We start from the raw sequence: 19198 nt of genomic DNA, 5'->3' as shown, positions 1-19198 counted from the left end.
TTGATCCGGGTCGTGTTGCAAGTACGTTAACGTACATATGTAGAGCAAGCAAGTTTTTCCTTGGTATGCCTGAATGGTTGATGATTGCAGCAGCAGCGATCACTAAACTGCTAGCCTTGAACTATGACCGGTCGGGCTGCAAAGCAGAAAAACACACTGAATTATCGGCTCAGCTGCGGCTCCGTATGGGTCTCTGGCCGCAATTCACAATTTAAAATCTACCACGGGGAAGAAAGAAAATTGGTGGCTGCTTTGCACGGGGTATTAACAAGATTCTTCTCGGGGGGGGGGGGGGGGATTCTTTTAGTGGCCGCTGCAAACGATTTGACTGTATTTCATACAAACAATGAATGTGTATGAGTGCAATGGACAGAATATTTCATGAGGTGAAAGATGAAATGATCCATTCAACGAGGCGCAGCCGAGCTGAATGAATCAAAGATTTCATCTTTCGTGGAATGAAGTGTATTCTGTCCATTGCACGAATGAAAAACATTTATTTTTTGTTTCATATAATGCCTAAAATAGATCCTTGTCATTTGATGTTTTAATATATTTAGACACAAGAGAGAATCTGAGATTGAGAGAGCGCTCACTGAGCGCTTTATGCTCACGTGCGCTGTCGAATATACACATTGCAAACGCAAGCGCGCTGTCGCACTCACATACTGTGGTGAATGCAAGCGTTTTACACGCGTAGTGTGCCGGGCTACTTAGCGTGTGTGCAAATCGTATGGATCCAAACTTGCACAGTAAATGGAGCCACAATTGCACGGAAGATAACGTCATAGTGAAATGGGACGAATGATCGATGTCAAACAACCAATCAAATGACAAGGATCTATTTAGGCGCTATATAAAATCGTATATACTCATGTCACAACTCTCTGGCACAAATGTGTAAAACTTACAATGTAGTACATTGTAGGCCTACATGTACATGTAATGTGAAATTCTGTGGAATTTCAAGACGTTTACGATCGTATTTGATAGCATAAAATTGGGAGCACTTAATCTAATCAGTTATCACTTTATGTAAACAGAGCTAGGAATCACATAACCAGGTCACCATCTCTTTTTTTTCCACACAAATTTTATTCCAGCACTGTCTTACAGACAGATTAAGAGAGGCATCTTTTTACATGACAAAAGCATTACCAGAGATAGCCCGACAGCAGAACTGCAAGATTAGTGCACCGTATTTGACATAATTTTAGGTATAACTTAAGTATTACAGATTAAATTTGACAGCGCAATTTTTAGGATGTAAATCAAACTGATACACACTTCAAAACTAGGCAAAAGAAATTATTTAAACAAAAATGTTTTCTGGTTATTTACCCTGCAGTATTGATAAGTCCATCCGATAACTCTTTCTGTGTGTACAAGTACATATCGTACCAGTTGTGTATTCCTTTTCATGTCTCTGACAATCAGTTGAGGAAATTAGAATGGATAAACCTTATCAATTCTTTCAACTGGTAAAGCAGGAAATATACAAATACATGCAATGCCTCCGGCACCCTTCTGGCAGAGGCATAAAAAAAAACAAATACAATGTATAGCAAATGTCAACACTTTCCCGCTAAAGTGGTGCATGCTCTATTATGCTGTAGACTCTGTTTTAATGATGCAACTATTACTGGGAAGAGAAGGAATAAGCAAGCACAGACATAACATAAACATGTGCAAAGTGTTACATGTAATGTAATACAAACTTTCCATTCAAAAATTATTTGTGCATATTTGTGCCCTGTATCCTTTGATAAAAACACATCAAAAACAAAGTTTCAAAATAAAATCCTTGTATTCGCCATCAGGCCCACCTCCCCCCCCCCCCTCCTCCTCAGTTTCTCTCTGCTCCTTTCATGCATTCAGATCAGTGATCTACCTGTGAATGGTCATACTTGGTACTTGCACATACAAGTGACAAGAGTCACTGAGATGAGTAGTGGTAGATAATGAGTCAATACAATATTGCCAGATGTCTTCTTCCCCTGTCTTCACCTCTTGTGAGGCAAAGTGGGTCCAAAAGACTCATGTCTGAAAATATGTGTATACAAAGCATTAGAGCTTTCATAGCAAAGAAAGTAAGAGAATCATTGTGGCAACCTCTACAATTCAAAATATCAGGCTCCCTGATAAATACACCACAAATGAGGATACATCAACCATGATTTTGCCAACTTGAGTCCAACATCCTCCAAGCTCTTCTGTGGCAACCTTTTTCAGCAAATCAAAAAAGGCCAATGATCAAGACTAAACATAAATGAATGTATGCCTGAACCCCACAGTGACAGACATTGTCAAATGTGATTATGTCATAACATAATATTGTACAGTACATCCTGAAAATCATCTCTACACAATTTGTCACAAAAAAAACCCCAAACAACTTGCAAAATCGAGAACAAGTTAAAAAGAAGAAGTTGTTAACAGGTATGGGAAACAAACGTACCTAGGTCAACAAATTATACGAAAGTGCATGTATCAATCTTGTTCCATGCTATTTATGGTTTGTAAGCATAAAATCAACACAAAAAGATACAGCATGGCATTCCTAAACCATGCAATTCAATACAGCAGTGGATTTAGTGTTGCAATCTGGTACACATGACATCTCCTTGAAAATTTAAGATCGAGTGTGGATGTCTAGTATAACTGAAATCCCTTGATTGTATGGTACTCATACAAATTGTACTTGTAGAAATCTGTGCAACAAGTTGCATTACATCATGTGTCTAAATGAGTGGGGGTGAGGACAAGAAGAGATCTTCCTTTGATAGCTCATATTAAGTACAGCAAGGCCAATGTTTTTTCACCATATTAATCCAAATTGAATTACTATAATATTAATAATTTTTGTCTCATAAATCCAGATTAAGACACATTTGCACTAACTCAAAGCATACACTCTTCATGTTTTCTCTTCTACAACATTTCTGTAAACACTTTCAGGAACATTTTCTCCTTTCACGGGCAATGATGTTCAGCTTTATAGATAATACAATTACACACTCAACAAACAATTATGTCGACCGACTCATATTGGTTATTCACATGATACACACACAGGGCTTGGCCTCTGATTGCATGCATAGTATCACAATAACTTCAATTCAAGAATAATTACACAGCCCTTAAAAAACTGGCCAAAAATCTGACAGATTTCTAGGCCATAAGCTATAAACACCATCAAGAAACAAAGCAAGTACACAAAAGAAAACAAATTAAGGCAGATTATACCTGTTTCTGCCTTTACCCTGTATGTAAATTTCAACAACATAAAGGATCCTCTATATTCTGCTGTGAGGCTCTTTGCTAATCTCATCTGCTTCATCTCAAAAGCTGTGATCCAATAATTCAGTTTACCTATTTTCTTGGATCCTGTTTGAATGTACTTGTATATCTTAATCTACACACACAACTACGAGCACTCCTAGAACAACATCATCAGACAAATTATGGCTTCAGATAGAACAATACATGGGTCACTGTCATACTTATATAGGACTCTTGCTTGAATGATATTACAAAAGTCAAACTTTCACTTGAATTTTGTTAAGCTTATGATCCAAATTTCCATTAACACATAACAAATGGAAAGCAATGATTAGCTACGAATTTGTGAGAAATCATATAATCAATTTTATTGAGTGCAACTGAAATTTTCCTTCAGTACAAAATAGCATGTAATGACATAAAAATGAATGTGATACATCTTACTTAATAAGACCCTCTCCACTAGCTAATGCAATTCTTTTTCACCAGTAATACACCATACTGATTTCAAATCCCTTTGAATGTATCAAAAGGCCATTACCTCTCCACCACACTGTAACATCTTCCATATATATTTCAATTCAATCTTTCAGCCACCTGAACAAAAAGTTATAACGTATGTATATGAAGATACAAAAATGTACACACTGGTTCCATTAATAAACAATACTGGTGTAATGCATATACTGTGTTTCAATACTTGTCCAATCATACAGACAACCTACGTGTTCTTCACTCAGAGTGAATCTCCATCAATCTTACACAGAAAGTTTAGTAAAGATTCCTTCTTTGACCCATACCACACAACAATGGTCCCATACTTATAATGAAAATATACCAGTAATTGTGAAGTCACAAGAAATCTAGAATTTTAGAGGGAGGAACAGTAGGACAAGGACAATCCATGTATAGAGAGCACCATCACAGGACGAAAACAGAGAGAGAGAGAGACAAATTATTCAGAACCTGGTCAAGAGCTACACTTGCCATCGCGACTACTTGTTCCGTCTGCCATTCCTACACCAGGCTCTGGAAGGATGAAACCTTTCAAGTCAGCTCTTAGAGAAGCACCCTGGTGACTACGCTCTGCCAAGCACCATGGCCAGAAGAGCCATTCTGACATACATGCCACACTCTGCCTGTCTGAAGTATGCCGCTCGGGGGTCAGAGTCCACAGCAGGACTGTCAAGGAAGAAGAGAAAGTCAGATCATGTAGAAATTACACTTTAACTCTATGGTCAGAGATGTTGTCCATCCTCACTGACAGTCACTATGGTATACTGATAAACAAGTGGCAAATTTTGTTTGATCTACTGCACAAATATCAGGAGAATGTAGTGAGTGTAATTGGTGACAGTGCAAAATGTCCCCAGCCCTCATCCAAGCCTTTTCAAAGGACACAGTTAGTTGTAAGTAATGACACCATACATGACAGCATTGGATAAGATACTAAAACTAGAAATGTCGCTATGGCGACTGGTATGCCTCCGCCATAATGCATGATTCTCCTAATGGGTCTAGTGCATGTGGACAATGTGTGATTACATTTTCACAAAACTGACAAAATATTAAAATGACAAGTTTGTCACAAATGTGTTGAATGTTCACATTCCTTGACCTAGGTTTAATTGGATGAATAGGAGAGCATGTATTTGGGGATAGGACTTTAACTTGACTTTGACCCATTCATACGTTTATAAAAATGCATTGAGTACTTTTCAAGGTATGGAGAAAAAGTGCAATTCCTGAATTGAATAGTCTAGTAAATTGTTACCATTTTCATCTGGGGGGCATTTCATGAAGCATTTTGTCTGACAAGTTGTCGGACAAATTGGGCTCTCAGCCAATCAGATGCAGGGATTTCCATAGCTTGTAACAGTCTGCCAGAAAAATATCCGACCAAAATGCTTCATGAAATGCCCCCCTGGCCTTTGACCCTAAAATTCATAAGATAATCACTGTCAGGCAGAACATGCATAAATATGTAAAAAGTTTCAAGATAACTTGAAGCACTTCCAAGATATGAAGGAAAAATTTAGTTCAGCTCTTTCACCTGATCTTTGACCTTTTGACCTTTGAGGCAAAAAGAAAAAAAAAATTTCAAGAGAATCTCTATTAGGTTATACATCCATACACCAAGTGTAAAAAAAATAATCCTGCTGGCATTGCATAAACATGAGCGAAATAGTAAATTTTTGAAGTGTTGCCCTTGACCTTTGACCCCTGACCTTTGACCCCTAAATTCTCTAGATAATCACTGCCAGTCAGTACATGTATATATACTTTGTTCCATGAAGATACCTTGAACAATTTCCAAGGTATGGAGAAAAAAAGGGAAGTTTTAATATTTTTACTTGACCTTTTGACCTTTGACATCATGACCCAAACTTACACCACAGAATTTTAATTGGGTAATACATGTCTATACTAAGTTTCAAGAAAATATCTCCAGGCATTGCATAGATATGGTGGAAATAGTGAAATTTTATGTATTTGACCTTGACCTTTTGACCTTTGACCTTGAGCATGTGCACCCAAAAGTTGATAGGCACAACTTCACCCCCTTATACACATACATGCCAAGTTTCATTAGGATACCTTAAAAGGTTTTGATAGTTACGCTATCCACAAAATTCATTATGGACGGAAGGACGGACGGACAACCCGAAAACATAATGCCTCTGGCACCACTTCCTGGCAGAGGTATATATACATGTATACTTATTTCTTTTTATACAACAGAGAGTATGTCACAGGTTAAACTGTATGCACATGCATGTACTAATAAAGGTAGGCCATTCCACAAGTCAACAGTGTGATATTTACCAGGCAATGAACATGATGATCACATTAAAAAATAATAACAATAATAAAATAAACTAGAAATGTCGCTATGGCGACTGGTATGCCTCCGCCATAATGCATGATTCTCCTAATAGGTCTATAGTACATGTGGACAATGTGTGATTACATTTTCACAAAATTGGCAAAATATTAAAATGACATGTTTGTCACAAATGTATCGAATGTTCACCTTCCTTGACCTATGTTTAATTGGATGAATAGGAGAGCATGTATTTGGGGATTTAAGAACTTTAATTTCGACTTTGACCCTTTCATAAGTTTACGCACTTGAGTAATTGTCAAGGTATAAATCGTATGGAGAAAAAGTGCAATTTCTGTATTGAACAGTAAATTGTTATCATTTTCATCTGGCCTTTGATTCATAAGAGAATCAATGTCAGGCAGAACATACATAAATATGTACTAAGTTTAAAGATAACTTGAGCCACTTCAGAGATATGGAGAAAGAAGTAAGTTCAGCACTTTCACTTGATCTTTGACCTTTTGACCTTTGACCTTATTGGCAAAAAAAAGAAAATCCCAGAGAATCTCTAGTGGGTTACACATGCATACATCAAGTTTAAAAAAAAAATAATCCTGCTGGCATTGCATAAATATAAGGAAAACAGCAAAATTTTGAAGTATTGCCCTTGACCTTTGACCCCTGACCTTTGACCACATGAACCCCAAATTCCCTAGATAACCACTGCCAGTCAGTACATGCATATATACTTTGTTCCACGAAGATACCTTGAACAATTTCCCAAGATAAAGAGAAAAAAGTGAAATTTTAACATTTTACTTGACCTTTTGACCTTTGACCTTTTGACCTCATGACCCCAAACTTTCACCAGAGAATCTTAATTGGGTAATACATGTATACACTAAGTTTCAAGAAAATATCTTCAGGCATTGCATAGATATGTGGGAAAAAGTGAAATTTTAAGCATTTGACCTTGACCTTTTGACCTTTGACCTTGAGCATGTGCACCCAAAAGTTGATAGGCACAACTTCACCTCCTAATACACATACATGCCAGGTTTCATTAGGATACCTCAAAAGGTTTTGATAGTTACCCTGTCCACAAAATTCATTACGGACGGACGGAAGGACGGACAACCCGAAAACATAATGCCTCCGGCACCACTTCGTGGTGGAGGCATAACTAGAGAAGCACTCTGAGAGCGCAGAGCTCCGCCAAGCATGCAGCTCAATTCCACCACTGACCTTGTTCTGTCATTGGAGATATCAGTGATTTCCACCTGGCACCCATACATACTTATAGCATGACAAACATGTGCTGAAAGTCGCCCGATTTCCCAATATAGAAGCCTTTGTTACATCATAAACCCTCAGCTGCACGGCGCACCTCTCCCTAGCAAAAACTTGCGCACTTTAGTGCGCGCATGCAAACCTCAAATACGCGCAGCCCTAACTCCCGAGTTCATTGACCCTACCTGCCAAAATATCAAAAATCCTTCATAAATTCCCCCAAAATTCTCAGATCACTACCATAATTTAATCATCTGTTACTTGTATCATTCTAAACATCTACTGCAAGTTTCATCCAAATCCGTTAACTACTTTTTGAGTTATTTTGCACACGGACAAACAAACAAACAAACGAACGAACAAACAAACCAACAGCAACGAAAACATAACCTCCTCCCTTGGCGGAGGTAATAAGGAAAGGTAACAATCATAGTTCAAGACAAGGCAAATCACACATAACCTTTGAAGTAAAAAATACTGCAGTCTGTCCTGAGCGAAGTATTGAACTCACCTGATTTCATTAACTCTGGGCAATGGATGAAGAACCACCATCTTCTCTTTAGCCTTGGTCATGATGTGAGGAGTGAGGACCATGCGATTATTACACTAAAACAGGAGAGAGAGAGAGAGATACAGACAATGGACATTCACTATCATGCTTCTCACAGCCATTTGTATGAAGTAGAGAATTTGATTATCTCTTATGTTTCTATGGCAATTGTAGTTACTACATTGCAATATCCCCAATGACAAAGATATGAGAGCTGCCACTCACAGAATGGTATAAACAATAATTAACCCTATTCTAACTGTCGAGGGGGGGTCAATTTGACCCCCCCTCGACATTTCGCGCCATGATTCCGCAACGCGCAAAGATTTTGCCGCGTCGTTTCATGACTTTTTTCATTAAAGTCTCCCGCATATTTTGAGACCAAATTTGCGACGTCCGGGTACACTGTTCTGAAGTTACGCAATGTTTTGCATATGCATGTCAACCCAAAAACAGCTCAAATTCATGATTTTGTGTGCAAATCCAATGCAAATTGTGTTTTTTTGTTTAATTGATATAAATTAGGCTATTTCAACTTTTGAACATTAAAATTAATCAATTCTAATGTAGATAAGCTTGAAATAGTGCCTGCAACGAATTTTGGCCAAAAAACAATAGAAAACAAAAGGTCAAAAAAACAATAAAATACATAAGAAATTAACAAAACAATAAAAAACAAAAGAAACTTATTTTGATTGCGCTATTTCTTTTCCAAGAAAATTGTTTGATGTGTCTTGAGGAACTCTGACACAAAAATTTAGGAATCCTTCATTCTTTTTGATGGAGTTATAGGTGAAAATATGATTTCATGCATAAATTTGCATAATCAATTTATTAAAAAATATGAAATCAACATTTTTCTATTGTATGACCATGTAATCTTATAGTTGACATCCGGCTCTATGTTCAGGCAAAATTTTGCGGTGATCGCGCTATCGGCGGCCGAGATCTGAAGGGGGGGGGGGGGGGGGGGGGGGTCAAATTGACCCCCCCAGTAAAAACTTGGTCTCAAATAGCCCACTTAGAATAGGGTTAAACAAAGTTTTGCATGATGACCACAGTGATCTCACAATCTGTATCATCACCATCATCTTCATAATCGCAAAGACCATTACCATCATTAAGACCAAAGTCATTAGAATCAATAGCAGGGTGCCATATAAACTCTTGCCTAATTGCTAAGGGCAAGTAAAAATCAAAGTTGGCAAGTGCTTTGGAACAATGAGGTTTGAAGCCACCCTTTTTTCACTTTTTCCTCCTTATAAGCCCACAAAATCAACCACACAGAAGTCCAGTGATAATGACTGTTTCTTGATGCAATGCACTAAAATTCTATTTCAGCAACTTTCCAACATGTGTTTAATTTACAAGAAGAAGCACTAATGCAATATAACACCAACTCTCGATCGAACCAAAAGTGTGATGTACATTCAAATGGTTGTGTTTCATTAAATCCTAAACCTAAAGTAGTGATTTTCTTTAACATTTTCTTTTTTTACTGGACTTTGTTTTCGGGTAAGTAAAATTCATGTTCCAGCAAGTGTTCTGCAACAATTTAAAAAATCTTCTTTCCCGACTGAGCAAGTGGTAAAAAAAGTTATGTAGCACCCTGCAATAGCATCATCATAATCATCCCATCATAGGGCAGCTTTGCTGACCTTCTCATACTCCTCTTCACTGTTAAATCTCTCTCGCTGCACTCTGGTCATGTAGAGAACATCTGTGTCTGGTAGGGCCTCCTCCAGGCTAGAGAACTCCTCCTACAGGGGTCAAATGTCAACAAGGTCGGGTCAACAGCATTATAAAACACATTGTCAATGGAAGACAAGATGTCCTACAGGATTTTATCAAAGTACAATGAAGCTTCGGTTTACTGGGAAATGGTTCACTCATTTTAATTGGCCTCATTCCCAGCGCCACTCCCTTCTCCCAGGCAAGAGTGAAAAGAAAAGAAAAGTAAAGAAGAAGATGTGGTTTCATTCTAGTTATAAAATGCACATGAAAGCAGATATATAACACATTCAAATAAGACAAAATTACACTTAAATCAATTTTTCTTTTTAACTACTTCTACATTATAAAAAATTGCATTGCAGCTCAAAACCACACCAGAAAACTTGACTCCAAATATAACCAAAAACTGGAAAAATTCTGCAACTGCTTTCCCTTGAAACTCACCTGGGGGATTCCCCTGGAGGCTACATAGTCTCGGATATTCTGAGGCATCTTCAGGCTCTCAACGGAGACATAGCGCAGACTGACTTTGTAGAGGGTGAGAAGGCGGGCCAGGGAGTGCACTGTCCTTCCATGCTTTAGGTCCCCTACCATGGTGACCTGAGGAGGAAGAAGATTACTGGTAGTAACACATCAAATACTTAACAACCGCTGCTAAAATTTGGACACACAAGGTACATGACACACCTTTCATTTAATGTCAATTGAGTCTAGAAACACACTCATGTACAGCATCCCAAATCTTTCACAAAAATAACATATTCTATATACAGGTATAAACACAGCTCCTGTCTAATTTTCTTTGTTTTCTTGACAACACTCCAGGCATCACTGAGTTAACCAAAGACTCACAAGCTAAAAGCACAACATATAACATGATATTATTACCATGAATGAAAGTCACAAAATGCATTGTGTGAGACAATTACACCAATCCCCCTTCCCATAAAAAATAAAAACAATCATAAAGGTATCACCACTTACATACTCTCATTTTATGTTTAAACAATATACCGAATTGAACATTAAAAAAATGTAGAGTTAGAACAGTCAGTTTGAGGTGAGATTGGCCCCCTTGTTAAACATACGGTCAGGTTGTTGACTGTGCCAATTTCTTCTCGGATAGTGAAGACATCCAGGAGGGCCTGTGTTGGGTGCTCCCCCACCCCATCTCCAGCATTGATGACTGGCTTACGACACACCTTGGCTGAAGCTTCCACTTTCCCAGGCTCAGAATGGCGGATGACCAAAGCGTCTGAATAGCTTGCCATCATTTGAACAGTATCTTTATGTAGAGGAATATGTGAGAACATATGAACTTATTTACACAGGTTCATAGAATACAATATAAACTTGGTCCACATCAAAGGAACCAACAAAAATGGCTTAAAAAGCTTGTTTTGCTTGTGAGAACTTATCATTCACTACATTGACTGAAAACAGACTGACAAAACGTGAGAAAGGCAGCTAAGAAGACCAAGGAGATTGCCCTTACCTGCCAAACTTTCTCCTTTCTGGTGTGACGATGTGCTGGCATTGAAGTGGATCACACTGCCTCCAAGGCGCTGCATGGCAGCCACAAAGGAACTTGCAGTGCGGGTACTGGCTTCGTAGAACATGAGACTGATCACCTTGCCCTGAATCAACACCACAAATACCAACATAATTTAGGTTATTAAGACTGTCATATTTGTGAATTTCAAAGTGTGTATTCCTGATTGTGTAAACAGACAACAATTTGAACGAAAGTTTAATATGGAAACCTGACTTCTTTAATCATCACTGTCTGAACAAGTATCTGATGATAAACAATATTTTCCTGTGTAGAAACCACTCAAACTTACCCTCAGCACAGGGTCCACGACCTTATCTTTCTGTATACTCATACGCATGTTGTGGGCCACATTGAAGAGATAATGAAGCTGTGGAAAAGAAGAAGTAATAGATCTAGTCAACAAGTGATCCATGCATTAGGGCAGACCAACAAAACAAGACAGCTTCAGTCTGCAATACATACATGCCGAATCAACCTTTTTCTATGAATATACAGTACTCTCCGCGTAATCGGGTATCGCTTAAACGGGTACTCCGTTTAATTGGGTAGTAATGTCAAAATCAGTTCCAATGCACATTAAATTTACCTGATAATCGGGTTGCCTCTCCGCATAAATGGGTAAAGAATTTTCTTCTAACATAATTTCTACCCACATTTTATCGCAGATAAAACACTTTAAGAAATCATGAATGTCAAATTTTCCATGGGTAATCGATATTCTCTGTAATTTGCAAAGAAGACCAATCATTTGGGGAGTGATTAAATATGAGTTTTCTGAAGACATATTTGTTCGTAAAAAGAGTGTAAATTATTGCTCGTGACCCAGCAAGTGTAAGGTATGTATAATGTGCCGTGCAAGCATGCGTGTTCAAGCATACAGCGTAGGTGTTTGGTGCAGTGTACAATGCATGTATGATGTACATACACACATTGTATGTGTCAACTGTGAATGAGACGTGTTCTTCTGTTAATCGGGTACGCCGCTTAATCGGGTAAGAAACGCTCTGCCCGAACCTATGTGTACCCGATTATGCGGAGAGTACTGTACTACAATGTGGACATGTATGACAACATGAAGCACACAACGACTAATTCCATTCAACTACTTTCTTGTTTATATGTTTCTTTTTAATCTGCATTTTTGACTCTGTCACTTGAGCAGTATCTTTTTGCTAGAGGATGAATAAGTCATACTTGGCTCTGAATACTTGGGAGGCCACTATTAAGTCGGACATTTTCTTGACATTGATGTATTTATAGCTTAGGGCAATTTTTGTGCAATATCTCTGCACAACAAATTTCTTTAGTGAAATATGACTTTTAATGAAAATGTTCAGTGCTTGTAGCAATTGTCAGTGTGAACCTGAGACACAGTGAGTTGAATCTACCAAGCAATGTACAGAAGGTGGGATATACACAGAGGCTTGCAACTAATCAAAACTTTACCAAATTATCTCCTGAGCATAGTTTGTCCAATAGGTGTTGATGTATATAATCTTCACTTCACAGTACACAAACATGTGACAGGTTATGAACTAATAATCAATTAAATGTTGACAAAAGAGGATACGTAAACAGCACCCTACCTAACACTTAAGAGTGTTACACAAGGCATAGACAATTTTCTTTCAAAACCAATTATTGCCACTAAGTTTTCTTCCAACATGTAAGAAAAAACAACAAAAGGATTCTCCATTCTTTACTCATTTTCCACAATTACTTTAAACCCACAATTCTTTTCTGAATTTTGCAAGGAGCCAAGATTCATGAAAATAAAATGCATGTGAAAGTGTTTGTCTACACAATGCACTGAATGCCAGTGGTGATATGTAACGTTTCATGCTGCAAAATAAGGCTGTTGGCTCCACTTTGCTAAAGTTTCATGTCACGAATGTTAGTGGTTTTACAGTATATCATGTGATACACATCATGGTGCACATCTGAGAAACTTCACTGTCCATATGCAGTAAACACAGCAAATGAGCAGATAGTAACAAAAAAACAACAACAACAACCCTCCACAAAAATGTGCTGCAGAAAATATGCACACAACCAATTTTTATTCCCACTTCTTTCGCTTACCAACAAGAATATACATACATAAAGCAATGTCATATGCTTGGGTCTCTAAACCATCATAATTCTGTAAGTCAGACAAGCCAGATTCCACTGAGTTTGATAGGAGATCATATGAGTGTAAGATTCACCTGTTCCTTGGTCATCTGAGCTGCACTCAGGATGTGCTTTCCAGCCAGAGAATGCCCTGATGTGGTGAGAGTGGGAGCTGGTTGGAGGGGAGTGAGTGGGGGTGCATCGCCATGGGAGTACGGGGAAATGGCCCCCTGAGGGGAGGTGTAGAAACCAGCACGTCCACTCCCAGAAGGAACCACAGGCGGTGACATCAAGTTAGAGTCTGTACCAACGGAGAAAATGTATTTGTTACCCTAGTGCCTGATGTGGGCATCCATGTGATTAGAGATTGCTTTCTAGGAAGAATCATTAAATGGCCATGAACCAAATGAGCATCCTTGTTTACAGCAGCAGATGTAGGGCCTTTTTTCTTCTGTGACTGAATTCAGAAGAAATTATGCTTCCTGATAACTAAATATCCTTCACTGGAGTGGTAATAATTGGTGATCACTACACAAACCACAATGCAGTTCTCCACAAACCCACCTGCCACCGAAGAAAACAATGTACTAGGGTAATTCCATGAAGTTGGGGCAGTGTCCATGTAGCATCGTGATATTTGAAAAATACATTTCAGCATAACTCAATATTAATGATGCTATACATTTATTGTTTGTAGGCTTTACATTTGCATTGAGGCCACACATTTTCCTGGAAATTTTGTGCCATTCAGACTCAATTTTGATGAAGTTATTAAACAATATGTAACGGTGTCCTGTAGCATCGGGACGTGTCCATGTAGCATCGTGATATTTTAAAATTTGGTCCTCAGAGACAAATTATGGCAATTAGCTTGACCAAAATTTGATGCAATATGCATATTTACTAGATTAGTCAGATAGCTAAATATCTCAAATTTCCTGTACACAGTTTTAATTTTAAAAGAAAATTACAAAATGTATCACGATGCTACGCGGTGTCCTTTTTTGTTACATTTGGTGGACACCGCGTAGCATAGTGACACATTGTGTAAATTTTCTTGTAAAAGTAAACTGTGGAAAGGAAAGTTAAGATATTTAGCTATCTGACTAATCTAGTAATTATGCATATTATATCAAATTTTGGTCAAGCTAATTGCATTAATTTGTCTTTTAGGACCAGATTTTAACTATGACGATGCTACATGGACACGTCACGATGCTACAGGACACCGTTACATTTTTTTAAGATAACTTCATCAAAATTGAGTCTGAATGGCACAAAATTTCCAGGAAAATGTATGGTCTCAATACAAATGTAAAGCCTATAAGCAATATATGTATAGCATAATTAGTATTGAGTTATGCTAAAATGTAACACTTTGTGCCCCAACTTCACGGAATTACCCACTAACTATTCCTATGAGCACACAATACAATAATCAATCTGTTTCTATAATCTAATCCTACATCAAATTAAATACATGTACACTAAACAAGGATTACTGAATCTATGCACCATGGTCAGTCAAGCTTGCCCACTACACCAGTTGACTTACCAAAGCCAAATTATAGCCACATATTGCCTATAAAATCTTCAAACGCAGAGGTGCAAGAGTCATTTTTGTTTTTTTGTTTTTTTGTTTTTTCAGATTTAATAGACTCAGCCATATATTAACCCTATTCTAACTAGGCTATTTGAGACCAAGTTTTTACTGGGGGGGTCAATTTGACCCCCCTTCAGATCTCGGCCGCCGATCGCGCGATCGCCACAAAATTTTGCCTAAACATAGAGCCGGATGTCAACTACAAGATTACATGGTCATACAAAAGAAAAATTTTGATTTTCTATTTTTTGTAAATTAACTATGCAAATTTATGCATGAAATCATATTTTCACCTATAACTCCATTAAAACGACTGAATGATTGCTAAATTTTTGTGTAAGAGTTCCTAAAGACACATTGAACAATTTTCTTGTTAAAAAATAGCACAATCAAAATCAGTTTCTTTTGTTTTCATTGTTTTGTTAATTTCTTATGTATTTCATTTTTTTGACCTTTTGTTTTCTGTTTTTTGGCCAAAATTTGTTGCAGGCACTTTATCAAGCTTATCTACATTAAAATTGATTAATTTCAATGGTTAAAAGTTGAAATAATCTAATTTATATCAATTTAACCAAAAAACACAATTTGCATTGGATTTGCACCCGATATCATGAATTTGAGCCATTTTCGGGTTGACATGCATACGCAAAACATTACGTAACTTCAGAACGGTGTACCCAGACATCGCAAATTTGGTCTCAAAAATATGCGGGAGACTTCAAAGAAAAGAGCCATGAAATGACGCGGCAAAATCTTGGCGCGTTGCGGAATCGCGGTGCGAAATGTAGAGGGGGGGTCAAATTGACCCCCTCAATTAGAATAGGGTTAAGCAAGTACATGGGAATCAAACATAACCATCATAGCTGTATGCAGTGTATCTACATTTTAACCCATTGAGGACGAGTCCCAAGTATGCTCAGGCAAATGTCCATAGGAAATGTGTATTGTACCAAAATCACACCATCCTCAACGGGTTAAAGCCAAGTGCCACGAGGCCTTAGTCACATCAAACTTTCTGTCTCTGAAATAGATGATGCAATGACCATCTGTGTTTTGTGCTTATGAATACATGATTGTTACACACATACTCTGCCCTTCTTTTCTTTTTTCTAAGAGAGCATCAAGCCATTTCTCTTTTTAAGGGTTTATGTTGTTGTACAGAACAGCAATGTGACAGTGCAGAAGATGATCACTCCCCACACAATGTAGTACAGAAAGCTCCAGTGTTCTATTAATAGGAAAACTAAAAAAGGTACCTACCATACATGCTCTCTGACACCCTGTGAACCCTGGGTGGAAGCTGGAACCTGGTCTCCCCATCCCTACCGACACGGTGAGGGGATGAGGGGCGTGACGAGGGGCGTGAGGCTGGTCTGGAGGAAGGCTGTGGGTTTGGTGTGATCTGCACAGAAAGGGGTGCAGGCTGGGGAATGCCATCTGGCATGAGGCGTACGTCTCTACCATACCCTGGGGAGACCGTAACCTGTAAATCAGAGAGAATGGGAGACAGAATGTTGGCTCCTTCATTGGCTGACAGGAACCTAAATCCACTTATTAATTTCAGAATACCTGTTAGAGACAATGTTTAATTGTCCCCTTGCTAAGTCATTGCAGCATCACATAGATAATTTCACATAATTACAACAGGACATTATAGGAAAATATGCAAGTTGAATTGGTTTTCACATATCCGCTCTAACCCTGCTTGTTAAACAGTGGGCTGCAAAGGTCTAGCAGGTGAGACATGATATCAGCCAAAAATGAAATAGAAGAAACCTGTATTCAATTTGACTGGTACTAAAAGAAACTAGATATATCGCTACCGCGACTGATATGCCTCCGCCATAATGCATGGTTCTCCTAATAGGTCTATAGTACAATGTCTTTACAATGTGTGATGGCAGTTTCACACAATTGGCAAAATATTAAAATGACAGGTTTGCCACAAATGTGCTGAATGTTCACTTTCCTAAAACTAGGTTCAACTGGATGAATGATTAAAATGTCAGAGTGCAGGTATTTGGGGAACTGATGATTTTTACTTGACTTTTGACCCTTTTATAAGTTTATGCATTGAGTAATTTTCAAGGTATTGAGAAAATGTATAATTTCAGTATCAAATGGGAAAATAGCATTATCTAAACCTGGCCTTTGACCTTTGACCTCACAGTTCCAAAGAAAATCACTGTTAGGTAGAACATGCATAAATATGTAAGTTTCATGATGATACCCTGAGTTACTTTTGAGATATGGAGGAAAAAGTGCAATTCAACACTTTCATTTGACCTTTGACCTTTTGACCTTTGACCTTTTGGCAAGAAACTTCCCATAGAATATATATCAGGTAATACATGCATACATCAAGTTAAAAAAAACCCTTCAGGCATTGCATAAATATAAGGAAAGTAGTGATATTTTGAGGAATTGACCTTGACCTTTGACCCCCTGACCTTTGAACCATGACCCCCAACTTCCCTAGATAATCACTGCCCATTGGAACAAGAATATATACTGAGTTCCATGAAGATACTTTGAACCATTTGCGAGATATGGAGAAAAACATGAATTTTCAACCTTTTTTTTCACAAAATAACCTGTGACCTTTGACCTTTGACCCCATGACCCTAAAATCCAAACAAAGTATTATCCCCCCAGGATATACCCTCATACTTAGTTTGATGTCAAACCACCACACGGTTCTTGAGATATTGACAAAAACAAAACGGGACGGACGTACGTACGGACGGATGGACGGACGGACGGACGACCCGAAAACATAATGCCTCCGGCCACTTCGTTGGCGGAGGCATAAAAAGTTTAAGTGCTACAGTGGGCCTCAGGTTGAAAAAGGTTGAGAGCCATGGCACCAGGAGATCCTTTGTCAAAGAAAATACAGGAAGTTGAGTTACCTGTCCATCCACGTAGGCCACTTCTCCCCGCAGCACCACTCTCCTGACTGCCCCCTTGACTCTACGCCCTTCAAACGGGGTCCACTTGCTCTTGGTGTGAGCCATGGCGGATGGGATAACCCAGGTCTGGTCCAGGTCAACATCCACATAGGTATCCTTCTGCTCTGGGAGACTAAAGATTCGTCTTGGGTTGGTGTGTAGACGAGTAATGATATCCTGAAGAAGAGATGATGTGTAAGGAAGAGATATGTAGACTTACACATGTATTAATGACTATATTCACTATATCTGTCTACTAAATATTCCCATTCTATGCATATTTCCTTCACAGATTTTAATCCACAGTGATTTACAAACTTCCCAAGGATGGAAATATGACAGCATTAGCTGTCTGATGCTCAACTTAGGCCCTGATGTCAAAACATCTTGTGCTTCGGAACATCTGGCTGCAGAAATACAATGGAAAAGTGGCAAATTAAGGTCATCATATGCCTTTTGACACAATTAGTTCAAATACATCCCTAACTGAGTATATTTGTCTAGACTATCCATGAAAAGCATTGACCATAATTATGTGAATGTAAGAGTGTTTTCATGTTTAACAGGCTTTAACCTCATTTCCCAAATTGGAAAATATGATACATTATGTTTCAGATTCGGTTTATGTTATTTGTCTGAAGTGTAGCAGAGTCAGCGCATCTACATGTGGCTGGCATAATTCTTTGATATAACATGTTAAACAAGACTTCACCATGCAGTCAATAAATGACACAATATTTTGGGATATTTTCATATATCTTTTTTTTTGTAGTTTAAGACACCAGTCCACTCATCTTGGATGTAGAGATATCATTTTCCTCACCTCGATGGTGAGTTTGCCCTCATTGACAGCTGTAAGGAGGAGAGGAAGCATAGTCTCCAGTCCAGGGAAGCCAGGTGGGGCCTTCTCACTGTTCTTCTCTTCCAATGTATGAGGGGCTGGAGACAGCAAGATACCATGACGATGTATGGAAGTCGTTATCAACATTAATATAAGTAAACAAATGGTTTCATGAGAATTCATATCCTTTGGGGTGAGAGTTTAGAGGGGCTCCACTGATATGGTATGAAAGTTAAAAACACCTGGAAGAAAACATCTGTGATCTACATTATACTGGGACAGTTCAACATAGTCCTTCTTCTATCTTCATGGCAGATTTCTTCTCAAAAGTCAGGGTTGTTCACGTCAAATAAGAATATCATGGTCATAACTTTGCTTATGCAATATATTGCAAGAGGTTTAAGTTACCCTACAGATAGGCATTAACTGTCAGTGATATTTCTTTCAGTTCAAGAC

General features: G+C 38.3%; 1 protein-coding gene across 1 annotated transcript in view; it reads right to left on the bottom strand.

The window, feature by feature from the left end:
- Positions 1-4255: 4255 nt before the first annotated feature.
- Positions 4256-19198, bottom strand: part of LOC139732676 (multifunctional protein CAD-like) — a 61633-nt gene continuing 46690 nt past the window's right edge. Inside the window, exons 29-39 of the mRNA XM_071643531.1 lie at positions 18725-18840; positions 17863-18078; positions 16214-16436; positions 13446-13651; positions 11528-11605; positions 11179-11320; positions 10772-10968; positions 10128-10283; positions 9608-9709; positions 7911-8005; positions 4256-4464 (exon numbers count right to left, since the gene is read on the bottom strand). Coding sequence (XP_071499632.1) covers positions 4362-4464; positions 7911-8005; positions 9608-9709; positions 10128-10283; positions 10772-10968; positions 11179-11320; positions 11528-11605; positions 13446-13651; positions 16214-16436; positions 17863-18078; positions 18725-18840 — 1634 coding nt within the window. The 3' untranslated portion in view covers positions 4256-4361. The remainder of the gene's footprint in view (positions 4465-7910; positions 8006-9607; positions 9710-10127; positions 10284-10771; positions 10969-11178; positions 11321-11527; positions 11606-13445; positions 13652-16213; positions 16437-17862; positions 18079-18724; positions 18841-19198) is intronic.

Source organism: Diadema antillarum, unplaced genomic scaffold (assembly GCF_040938485.1).
Source record: "Diadema antillarum isolate AM-2024a unplaced genomic scaffold, OU_Dant_1.0 seq00000442_RagTag, whole genome shotgun sequence".
Classification (NCBI taxonomy): Eukaryota; Metazoa; Echinodermata; class Echinoidea; order Diadematoida; family Diadematidae; genus Diadema; species Diadema antillarum.
The sequence above is the reverse complement of the archived record's forward strand: the minus strand, read 5'-3'. Positions and strand labels throughout refer to the sequence as shown.